Source organism: Solea solea, chromosome 4 (genome assembly GCF_958295425.1).
Source record: "Solea solea chromosome 4, fSolSol10.1, whole genome shotgun sequence".
In the NCBI taxonomy this organism is placed as follows: domain Eukaryota; kingdom Metazoa; phylum Chordata; class Actinopteri; order Pleuronectiformes; family Soleidae; genus Solea; species Solea solea.
Genome location: NC_081137.1, coordinates 20,551,034 through 20,563,998, shown reverse-complemented (window position 1 = coordinate 20,563,998; position 12,965 = coordinate 20,551,034). Strand labels below are relative to the sequence as shown.

Here is a 12,965-nt window from a genome sequence, read left to right as displayed (position 1 = left end):
TCAGTCGTTTGACCTCGTCTAAGGTAAAACCCTCAAACCGAGCTGCTGTTGACATTCTGACAACGCCACCTTTTTTTTCCCTGCGCCATGATTGATGAACACCTCGACACAAAACACCGCTCTGCATACTGTCACTCTCACTTTTATCGGATCTCTGACATTTTCCCCAGAACATTCTGCCGTGATAAGATCAAGGTTTTCGGGTTTTTTTCTGCTGCCTCTGGCTGTGTTAGTACAACGGTAAACACGCACATCCGTCAGCAGTCACTTTGGCGATTTAGGTTCCAAATGAAAGACGAGACGCTGTAGTTAACTATGCTGACACGACTAAATGACAGCCAGCGCTCCAGTCGACTCTTCACAATGTTCTTATTTCGCTCGTCAATGAAGAGCAGAACACAAACCTGAGCTACTTTGTTACTGTACTTAAGTTCAAAAGGCACATAACTGTACTTTACTTTACTATTTGTATTTTTAGCAACTGTTGCTTTTACTCAACTACTTCCAAAAAGAAGAAGAAGAAGAAGAGTTGGTATCATGGTCTGTACTTACTCACTTTTTTTAATACGTTTACTTCTAAAACTTAAGCACATTTTATATCAGACGATTATACTTTTGACCCATAAGTACAGTAACTGTCATAATTTAAGACTTTTACATAAGTAATATTATAAAAAATGTGACAAAGTCATTTTCTGGTATCTGTGTTCAAAATCACTGGATCAGATATCAGACAGATACAAACGTAGAATCCGATGCAGTTCACATATCCTATATATCGCATGTAGAGCTCAAACGATTACTCCATTCATCGATTATTAATCAACTACTAAATTAATTGTGAACTATTTTGATAATTGATTCATCGGGTTGAAGCTTTTTTTCATTATGAAAACAAGATTTCGGATTGTTTCAGCTTCTTAAATGTGAATATTTTCCACTTTCTTTGCTCCATATAACAGCAAAATCATTAAAAGTGAATCATCAAGGAAATAAATGGAAAGAAAGTATCCGTTAGTTGCAGCTCTAATCCCATGCTTCACGACTATTCAAATGTAAATAAAAACCAGCCAAACCATTTTAGCCGAGTCATGTTTGGGCTGTTCATTTTCTTCTTTTTGGGAGAACAATATTTGTGACACAGCTGGGGAATTATGACTTGGCACAATGTGTCGTGAACAGCTTCATACGTTCATAAATGGTCTAAAATGACTGGGAATCGGAATAATAATTGGTATAAAGCTTTTGTTATCGGTATCAGACACAAAAAAGTGGCCTTGTGCCGTCCCTATCTTTTACTCAAGTATCCCTTTTAGGTGCTTTATACCCAATGCTGCTGCAGTGAGAGATAGACATTACCATGTCTAAGCAAAAAGGGAAGCAACACAGAGAAGGAGGACATACTGTGTCACTGTCTGCTCTGTTTAACGAGTTGTCTTTGGAGTGTACACACACACACACACACACACACACTAACAGTAACCAAGGCCTTTCTCTTCTCTGAGCGAGCCGTGTCATCTTTTGAAAAAGCCCAGCCAGGAAGTTCAAACATCCTTGTTTAACTCTCCGCTCCGTCTGCGGCCGTCTGACGCGAATGAAGTGGATTTATGAGAAGAAATCCTTGAGCGATCATAACTCTCTCGTCTGCTGATCTACAGTCGAGGCTTGTTTCACTCAGTGTGGCGTCATAAGAAAGGAGGAAGAAGGAGGAGGAGGAGAAAGAGAAGGAGAAGGAGGAGGAGGAGGAGAAAGAGAAGGAGAAGGAGGAGAAGAAGAAGAAGATGTTTTTTGGTCTGAAAGTGTCTCCACAAACCAGTTTAATGTAGTGTTAACCCTTTAACACCTATAGCCTCAAAATGTCTGTCTGGACTTTTGTTTTGCTTGTTTTAACCATGATCATAGAAGTTAAAGCATTAAATTACAATTTTAATGAATGTTAAAATAGTGTATTAACAATTTCAAATGAAGAAAAACAAAAAGTTCTATTTAAAAAAAACAACAAAAAAACACTGTAGCTGTACACGAACATTTTAAAGTAGCATTTGTTTGAGCTTTTGTCCAAACTACTCTCCTACTCTCCACCTCGGCACAGCACGGCACGTAAGTTGCGTTTCCACTAGCATAGTACCTGGTACCAGGTACTTTTTTTAGTACCTGCTCTGGTGAGGTTCCAAGCGAGGCAATACTATGCGCAACGTCGCCAGACTGCCGGCCCCTGATTGGTCAGAGAGCCGTCACAGGAAGCGACGTCCGACACAAGAATCAAGCCGAACAATGCCGAACTGTAGATCAGTTAAAAAGACTTCACAATCCTAAAAATGTGGGTTCATCTCCAAAAATTGCCAGGGAAATTGTTAAAATCGCAATATTTAACAGAGGAGTCTGGTGTATTCAGTCAGACGGAGTCTGTGCTCCGGTCATGGAGGAAGTACTGAACAAATAGTTTTTAATGAACTGATTCTAATGATTCAGTTACACTGAAAACAACTGCTTTACAAGTCACTAGTCACTCGCTGTGTTGCCTGTTAAACCGTAGTCACGGCAGTTTCATGCAGCCGTGCATTGATATTAACCGTAATAACCGTAATAACCACATGTTGCTTTTTTGACGTGCAACTTCTCAGCTTTCAGATACGCTCGGTGTTAAAGGGTTAAATGACTTTGTTCTGTAGGAGCGTGACGCTGAGATGAAAGATGTCTGGATGTCTGAAATCACATCAGCTGCTGAATACTGACGTTACACACACACACACACACATAACACAACGCAACCTTCAGCCACTGCAGTATACAGCATGATGAATAGCTACACAGTTAGCTATACTTCACAGTAAAGCAGATGTGTGTGTGTGTGTGTGTGTGTGTGAGGAGCCAAGGGAGAGAGGCGAAGTAGGCCAGCATGAATATAAAATCACGCCTGCCAGGCAATAATGTGGGATACAAGAGGGAAGGGAGCACTGTGTGTGTGTGTGTGTGTGTGTGAGATGTTTCTGGAGAAAATGTGCAGATGAAGGTGTAGGAGACTAAAGCAAGAGGTTTTGTAGGAACAGTCATTTATCAGCTCACGGGGATGTCGAGGGGCGTGTCGACGCTCGCCGGGACACAGACCGCAGCTAATTTAAACAAAGCAGCCTGTAACAGGTGGGAGATCAGTGCGTTGCATGGGTGCCAGACTCTCTCTCACACACACACACACACACACACACACGCTGGTTTTGCATTATTGTGTGGACTCTCATAGACAGAATACACTTTCTAACTTCTTACCCTAACCTCAACCATCACAACTAAGCCTAAAACCAGGTCTTAATCCTCAAAGAAGGCCGTTAGAGTTGCATGGAGCAGCCAAATAATGTCCTCCCAAGGTCACAATGGTCCACACAGCCGACCGGAGCAGTGTTTTGATCCAAATGTGATAAATCAAGATTGAAGATTCTATAGATATGACCAACCGATCCGTCTTTCACACTTGAACGATTAAAAATAAATCACTTCGGACCACAACAGCATGCCCCGCCGGAGCGCAGGCGGAGAAAATAAGAACTTTATCAACACTAGACTCCTATACTATTTATTAAGTAGTAGAACAATAGCAAATTGATTTAATTGTTCTTTTGAGTAAAAAACACAATAATGGTGAGCAGTTTCTTTTAAATTAATTGAGTTTTTATTGTTAAACAGTCAACACACACAGCTCTTGTCAATTGTTTAATTCCATTGCTTTGTTTAGTTTTTAGCACCAACTATTGAGAGATTTCAGTGTTTTAGGGTTTTTTGATGCATAAATATTAGAAAAAGGTGCCGTATTTTTGCTTCACTAGCTCCAAGTTTAAAATATATATTCTGAAAATCAATTAGCATAATTATAATGTTAACTTTTAAGTCAATATTTGGGATAATTATGGGAAGGAATAATGGTTATATAACAGAAACTACAATTTACATGATGTATAATTTCTCCGATTTCTTAAAGCAAGACGAGGAAAATGGCCGAAATAATATTTCATTTTGGGTCAAAAACATTCTTATATGAAAATGTAGGGCAGTGAAAAGCCCCCGCAGGTATCGTCTTACTCCACTCAACACAATTCATTCTACATAAGCTACATAAGAGTCGCTGATTTACGTAAAAATATGGAGACGAGCGCGGGGATGAGTGCAGAGGAGAAAGGGAACAGGAGAGGAACGGTACAACAGATGGCTCCATTACCTCCTTACAATAGGGATCATCCACTTTCATCCAGCAGCCGCTTTACCCCAACCAGGGAGGACTGAGATTACACCGCGAGGTTACAGAGATGGATGTGCTCCACGAAGATAAAGACAAGGGAGTGGGAGGAGGAGGAGGAGGAGGAGGAGGACGTGATGGAGAAGTAAAGGGTAAAAAAAAAAATGTGTCATCAAGCAAGAACAGAACCATTTTTTTTCTCTCTTTCTTCTTCTGTTTTCTCCCATTCCCAGAAGGTGCCCTCGCCCGGAATCTGACACAACTTATCCCTCTGAGAAATCCCAGCACCTGGAAATAGCAGCTGACGATGGATGAGGAGGAATTTAGAGAAGTGGAGCAGAGTTGAGGCTCTCTCTCTCTCTCTCTCTCACTCACTCTCTCTATCTCTAAGATGCAGAGTTTTGAACACATTACCCTGGACGCTTTAACACATCTCACACAATTCGGACCAGTTACTGTCTAACACAAGTCACTTTCTAATTTAAGCCCACAAAGAATCGGTATATTAATAACTCTAACACAGAGCGTACCGCAGATGACGCATTTACGCAAACGCACTTTGCATTACCGGAATGACGCGACGGTTTCTGAAAGCTGAGAAGTTTGTTTCACTTGTGCCGTTTCAGGAAGCCGGCAAAACTTAGTCACACAGAGAGGAAAGAGGTGGAAAAAAAACTAGTTTTTTTTGGCCTGTATTTGGACATTGAGACAAAAACTCAAACAAACGTTATTTTAAATATGTTCTATACTGTTCAGGTTTTGCATTTAACACACAAAAACAACTAGAGTGTCGTTTTTAAAATAAACTTTTTTGTTTTCCTTCATTTTAAAACTGTTAAAACAGTATTAAATTGTAAATAACTGCCAGATATTGAACGTTATTCTGGAAAAATGGGTAAAAACACTTAGTTACAGGACATTTTCTGGCCCTTTTATGGTTCAAATAAGCAAAAAATAAAAAGATTTTGAGGCTGAAGTGTTAAAGGGTTAAAGTCTCAGCTCACATATTTGTCACACTATGGCACGAGTTGTCCAGCGTGCCTCAGCGCACCAAAACTATACGGAACATTTACCAGGTACGAGTGAGCGTGCAGAAGCTAATCCCAGTGTGACGCAACTGACTGATGAAGAAAAACGACCCATTAAACCTCAAAATGTCACTCTTTCCTCTTCACCACGGGACTCCTACACTGCGTTTTTCAGTTCGGCTCGTAACGGTAAACCCTGACGAGGCTCGCATTCCGACTGAGGGCTAAGAAGGCAGGAAGCTGCCTCAGCTGTGAATAGAAAGACGTCGCACCAGCACAACACAGCTTAAGTCTTGTGGATGCACAGCAGTGGTAATTGGCTCAATTTATCGACAACTATTTTGATAATTGATTAACCGGTTCAAAGCTTTTTTCATGATTAAAACAAGATTTCTGAATGTTTAAGCTTCTTAAATGTCAATATTTTCTTCATTTCTTTGCTCTGGATAACAAAGAAATCATTAAAAGTGATTCATTTTGGTTTGCGGACAAAACAAGACATTTGAGAACATCATCATTTCCCGGTTTGACGAACACCGGTCAACATTTTTTTACAGTTTTCTGATATTTTATGGACCAAACAAACAAAACGGCAGGAATCATTCAGGTCGTGTGGAGTTTTTGAGGAACATGAAGGGACGCACGATATCGGTAAAAGAAAATGTTAAATGTTAAAAAGCCTCCTAAATGTCACAGACTGCACCTTTAAAATGAAGACAACAGCAACGCGAGACGTTTCTTCACGATATTGTCCTTCAAAATAAAAGGTGTCAGTTTTCTAGTCAAGATATTAGATATTTGAATATGTTCTTATATAATAGGCAACGCACAGAACTGTGACACAACTTAATTTGTGATGAATTATGTGCAACTGAAAAAGCGCGTCATAAATTAATAGAAATACAAAGCGAATACAAACCAAGGGTTACACTTAGATATTTGATATCTACATGTGCGGCGACACCAGTATGAAAAATATGATGTTAATTTGACCACAGAAGAGACTAAAAGGAAAGACGTATATATCAATTTTAGGCCCAAGCATTCCAGATATATCGGCATATGGCAAAATGGTGCCAAAACCATGTTTTTGGTGGTCATTTTGACAATTTAAAAATAAGCAATTCCTAAACAAACACACGTCCTATTGTATCGTCGTGCACCGACTCCTCAGTGACCGGCAGCAGATGGGAGGAGAACAGTGACACCGAGAGCAGGATGAGGCTCCACAGGAAGCTGGAGCTCATCAAACCCCCACAGAACACCCTACAGCTGGACCTGTGACGCCTTAGAGAAGGACAACAGCACCTGAATGACAATCAGGGAATTTTTCCATGTAAAACTCTCTGGACGCTTCCCATCATCACCTCCCTCTCCCTTTAGTTCACTCTTCACCGCTCATACTGAGGTAAGGATTAAGATCATCCTCATCATCCTCCCCTCCCTCTCTCTCCCTCCCTCTCTCTGTCTCTCGGGCTCATGCAGAGGTGAAGACAACCCAGCTGTGTGATAGATCGCAAAGTCATGGGTGACCTTGCTGAGGAAAACACACCCTCTGTCGTCCAAATCTCCAACGCACATACAAATATGAGTTGTTTTTCTTCCACGGGTCGGGAGTGACTCCCCCCAGAATACATATAATTACGATATAGCTAATATCATATTTAGGGCGAGAAATGGATAAAACTACTACTACAACACTATTTTCCATCATTTTACTGCAGTCTGGGGGAGAAATGGGATATTAATTGACTTTGTTGAGGCTGTTTTTAACAATTTTACTGACTAAAGTATAAAAGGAAAGTATAGGCTGTGCAGTTTTTTTTATAGATTAATACTCTATACGAGACATCTGTGTACACAACAGGACCCGGAACGACACGACCATCAATTATTTTCATTATTGATTATTCTTCTCCTTATTTTCCTCAGTTAATTGACAATTAAATAATAGATTGGAACATCTTTAGCGTCTGCAATGAATCGATTCATGGTTTCGGGCATTAAAAACCAGGATTACGCTCGCTAAAAACAACACAAACAAAAAAGGTAAAACAACAGAACTCTGCGTCATGCACATACATCAGTTTGAAAGTGATTCCCCTGCAAAGTCAAAACCATAGCCGTGGTTTGAACAGTGAAATTAAACAGGGTTGTACTGACATTTAAACCCACCTCGGGGCAGAATAACAAATAGTTACGTAATGTGTGTTGAAATGAGGAGTGGGGGGGGGGGGGGTCCGTGAAGCTGAGTGTTCAATACATCATGATACAAAGAAAAGTCTATAGTTGGACCTAAATGTCACCACGTAAAAATGTAAATGTTAGAAGTTACAGGGACGTGCGTGGACACGGTGCATGCGCGTCAGGTGACCTCAGTGATGGTGACAAGAATAACGAGATGTTTGGCCAACAAAGACTCGGTGGGACCTCTAAAAGGTTTTCAAATGGGGATCGACAGACCGTACCAGCTCTCGCTGCCAGATTAACATGCGGTTCTGATCCCCAAAAAAAGCATTACATTGCTTAGCCAGATGGACGTGCAGCACCGCACTGGAAATACAACTCTCCATTCTACAAAATAAGAGGACACACACACACTCACGCACGCACGCACAAGCACACGCACACAAACACGTCACCTTCTCTGAAATTGTCTCGTTCTTAACCAGGACTTCCTGGAAGAGGAGATCTTTTCTCTCAATGATACGAAAGCATCATCACTAGTCGTGGGTACCACACTTCTTGAACTATAAAGCATGAATGTGTGGATGTCTGAGAAGCACCACTAGTCTTAACAATGCAGAATTTGGGGTCTATCTCTGGTTTTAAAAGTGATTTTTTTTGTTTGTTTGTTTTCTTTAAACCTAACTGTGCTCCACGTGTGTGGGAAGAGGCTGAGAAATAGCAAGCAGAGAGAGAAGAGAAGAGAAGAGAAGAGAAACGCCACCATAAATAACAGAGCTGAAAAGAAACAAGAGTGCAAATTTGGTCAACAAACACAAATATAGGTTGGGATTTTTTCTGCTTTCAAGACAAAATGAGAAAACATTGTGTCAATAAAGTGTCTGTTGTGACCCAGTGTGGATCTGCACCTTATATTCTGTTTAATGTGTCGCCCATTTGCTCTTAAAACAAGCTCATTCCCTGGTGATCCCACTAAAAATCTAGCTGCTGTTGTTGTTGTTGTTGTTCAGTTCCTCTGTGAAAAACATATAGTAAAAAAAAAAAAAGTAGGAAACAAAAGAGACGGACAAACAAAGCATGAGAGAGAGGGAGAGAGAGGGAGAGATAAGCGCTGTGGCACAGAGTACAGTAACAGAAGCCCGGAAGTGGAGAGCAACAGCAGGTGGTGGAGAGTCTGGAGGCAGGCAGTCAAAGAGCAGTGTTGCCTTGACAACAGTGATGCCTTGTTGATGGTAATAGCTTAGCACATCACCACCAGCAACCCCCAACACACACACACACACACACACACACACACACAGATGACAAGCTCAAAATGTACACGTTTATTATTGCATCAACCGTTTCATGTTTATTTAAAAGTTACTATTATTAACCTCAGAGACAAACACAGCCACAGTATCAGCATCAGCACAGCCACCAATTTTGGCCCAAGATTATTTCCATTGTCCTTGGTTTTCCTTTTCTTTGTACACACACACACACACACACACACACACACACACACACTATGGTTCATCACTTGCCAAAGGCCAGGATCATGCCATAGAGTCCAGGGAGCATATCTGATCCAGCCAACAAACCATCTGTTCTTCCAAGCCACAGCGGGATCGGATCAATACAGCCAGCGTGGACAGAGAATGTGGCTGCTGTGGTCTACCACATCGACTGGAATAATAGATCAGCTTCTGGGTCACGGTGGACTCGTTGTACCGGCAGCGGTGACCACTGAGGTTTCCTACCTCCACACCTCTTTGTTTCAACTCTTTTAATTAAAAAAGGAGCCAGGCCCCAGCCTGAATTCCCTGACAGACTTTAGCTTATTGACAGCCTCGCAACGAGCACCGATTGTTCAATTTGGTGGGCAAGAGGTGAATGCAAACAAAAACACGCTTCATTCCGGGTTATTTGTGTGTTAATGCATCAAGACAACAATCTAAAAAAAATGCAGCTCGTATTTAAATAAGAGTAAGAGAGAGAGAGAGCACATTTCAGGCTGCACACTCTGATGAGCTTTCACTGATGTGACGTTAGACCAATCCCAAGTCCTTTACCTCTTCCGCTGCATCAGCTGGTGATTTCTGAGCACATAGCCACTGCAGCATCCTACCACCTCATCTCATCCTCCTCCACTCTCTCTCTCTTCTCCTCCCCCACCTTCCCTCACAACCCCTTCACCGCCTCCTCCTCCTCCTTTTCCACCTGCTTTTAAATGCATGCTGCTGCCCTGCCAGGCCGGTCTATGCAGGCAGCAGCACTCCTCTCTCTCTCTCTCTGTCCAGCACCTCCAGACTGGAGGAGGAGGAAGAGGAGGAGGAGGCCGCTGAGCAGGACGGATGGTTATCACACTTCCTGTGAAGCCATGGCGAGGTGATGATGATGGTGTATGAGGCAGGTAGACAAGGTCGGCGTGAGGCGGCAGAGACCCCCTGCTCCTCCGTGTAGTACCAATAATCGATTGGGAGATGAGAGGCGACCTGAATCCGGATAGCTCATCAGTCTGACTGAGAGGAAAATGGTTGAGCCCAGCTGTGTGTGTGTGTGTGTGTGTGTAGACTGTCCTGCTCTTAAAGCATCCAGTGAGTAAAATAGGCCACTGACAACACAGAACATACAAAGTACTGCAGCTGAGAACAGCCTACATCTTCCTACTTCTCTCCTTAAAGAAAATTAATAATCATCATCAGGAACATCACCCTCCCTCCCTCCTTTTTTTTGTGTGGCAGGTATTTAATATCATGCAGTAAACGCCATCGCCTGATGCATGGGGGGCGGAAAGGAAAGGGGGGGCAGCATCCAACACACACACACACACACACACACACTTCATATCCTCCTATAAGGCATTAGCTCTCCAGACCTGTGTCTGTTTGCTGTAAATGTTGTTCATCTGTTTCGTTACGGGAAACACAAGTCACGTCAAAAACAAACAAAAAAAACAAAAAACTAAAAATCCCCCGGCTTTAGAATTAAATCCTGTGGTGTTTTTGTGCAGCGCAGGCCCAACATCACCGACACACAACCTCTGATGCAGACGCGTAAAGATGCAGCTTACGTACATATATGATCCATAAATAAAAACCCTCCCTGTTACAAAGCATTGACCGTTCCACCGCTGCAGCTCTTACATATACATGTGTGTGTATATATATATATAAATATAAATATAAATATATATATACCCTACAAGCATCTCCACCTCTGCGCACAGGATGCAGCGGCCTGCCTTCAACAATAGGCCCGTGCGTAATTCTCACACACACACATGTAATAATATGTCGACTGATTCCAGCGTATGGCTCGTCGGCCTTTGTCCGTCTCGCGCAGATGTGTGACAGAAGCGTCGTTTCACACGCGAGAGGAAAACAAATGTCCGTTTTGATGTCGCGTGTTGTGCGCAACATTGTGACCGTTCGCTCGCTTAGAAACAAGCATCACTTCACCGTGAACGGAACGAGGTCAAACACTTTCTCTGATCATTCACCGCTGTTTCAATGTTTAAATGCATTTTTTCCCCCTCTCCCTTGATGTCGCACCGCAAGCGGGTCATTTAGTCAACAATGGCCGGTGATTACGGTCTAACCCTGCGTGCCTTGGTGGGGTCACATGCTCCATTCAGCTCCTCTTTACAACACCACTGCTTTATTTCACTCTCCAGTATAAGACTTCATCGTTCATGTGCAGGAAATGATAATAAATACAAGAAAAGCCCACATCGATCCCCCGTAACAAACAAATGACATCATCCTCTGAAAAGCCACGCAAACCAGGAGAGTGAAGCATCGTAAATAAAACATAGAGCGGCTGAGGGCGCAGTGATTCTGCCTTTTCTGTGTTTTCTAACCTCTGCGTGGACCTGCTCCCCACTCACCAGGTTCAGCACGGTCTCCACGATGTCCCGGTTGCTAACCTCGCCGACCTGGATCAGGCCCACCAGCACGGCGAATTTCATCTGGATATTCCTGATCGGGACAGCGGGGTTGATCACCCCGGCCGGGAGGACCATAGAGCCGGCTGCAGACACCATCCTTTCCCCGGTAGTGGCGCTGCCGGAGCTGGATCCCGCGGCGACCTGCTGCTGCTGCTGCTGCTCCTGAGCGGCGGCGGCGGCAGAGGAGGAGGAGCCCGGCGGAAGATGCGGGTCTGTGTCCGTGAGCAAAGAAGCAGAGCCCGGTGGTGCTGAAACCGGCTTCTCGCTCGACATTTCCCCTCGGAAAAAGGGAGGAGAGGAGCGGCCGCCGCTGTCTCTCACACCTGCTCTGCAAGCTCGGGCGTCTGCTGCCGCACAAATACCATCGATGTGCGCAGGGAGGGGGGGGAACACACACAATAGTTTAGTATTTTGGAAAAAAGAATCCGCTTATATCACCCTATCCTCCGGAAAACATGTAGGGATTCATAAGGGTGGAAAAAGGATGGAGGTCTGACTGACGGGGAGCCTACGTTGCCTCTCTCTCTCTCTCTCTCTCTCTGGCAGGTTGCAGTCAGTGCGGTCAGTCGTCGAGTACAGAGCGCCATGATGACGCCCCCTGTCTGCGGTGGTGCGCTATAGCCGCGCATGCGCACTGTGTAAGGGGGCTTTTCTGGAAGGCTGCTGAAGCGGAATAACATGGATCCATCCATACATGAGGACTCACACAGACAGAGAACACAGCACCTCCTAAACATCTGCACCTTTATTTTCTACTTCTTTTTATTTTATTTATTCATTTTTTGTTTATATTATGTTATGTCCTCTCTGGAGTTGTAATAAGGAAGAATGAGTAGAATTAAAGAAAGAAAAGGATGAACAAACATAAGAGGGGGACATGTTTTGGGTGCAGTGCAGGGGTACTTGAGTGAATTCATGCAGATTAAAGAGCCTGCTCGTCACACACAGTCTGTTTATACACGCACAAGCCAAGGTTATAATGGTTTGGGGTTTTCCATTAGCTTTAGTTTTTCTTTAGTTTTGAATTAAAATTTAAAATTAGTTTGTTTTAATTAGTTTTTAGAGTGGGTTTGCTGCTTTTTATTTTTTTGGCTACTTCTTATTAGTTTTAGTTTTTTTTGTGCTAGGTGCAAGATGCAAAAAGAGGCAGTTAGATCAAGGGTCTTTCTGCATGGAGTTTGCATGTTCACTTTTTCTCCAGGTTCCTCCCACCGTCCAAAAACATGCAATATGGGGATTAGGTCAATTGGACACTCTATATCAGGGGTGTCAAACTCATTTTAACTTCAGGGGCCACATACAGCACAATACTTGATCAAGTGGGCCGGACTAGTAAAATAATAGCAAAATAACCTATGAACAATAACAACATTTTCCCTTTGTTCTATCATTTGACAAAACACTATGATCAACCTGGAATTTCTTGAGAAAAATAAGTGCAATTTCAACAATATTATGCCCAAGTTCATCACTTATAGGTATCAGCAACCGAAAAGTGTCAGTATTTCATTATGATTAGATTCTCATGTGAAATTTTCACAAATCCATCCTGGGGGCCGGATTGGACCCACTGGTGGGCCGGTTCTGGCCC

The 12,965-nt window shown here is 42.9% G+C and overlaps 1 protein-coding gene across 19 annotated transcripts in view; it reads right to left on the bottom strand.

Annotated features, from left to right (window-relative positions):
- Nucleotides 1–11,915, bottom strand: part of nbeaa (neurobeachin a) — a 92,512-nt gene extending 80,597 nt beyond the window's left edge. For 11 of the 19 annotated variants that reach the window (XM_058628459.1, XM_058628464.1, XM_058628462.1 and 8 more), the window contains exon 1: nt 11,315–11,915. In XM_058628459.1, coding sequence (XP_058484442.1) covers nt 11,315–11,647 — 333 coding nt within the window. In that variant the 5' untranslated portion in view covers nt 11,648–11,915. The remainder of the gene's footprint in view (nt 1–11,314) is intronic. The other 8 variants (XM_058628467.1, XM_058628472.1, XM_058628473.1 and 5 more) reach the window with 1 other exon arrangement.
- Nucleotides 11,916–12,965: the final 1,050 nt, after the last annotated feature.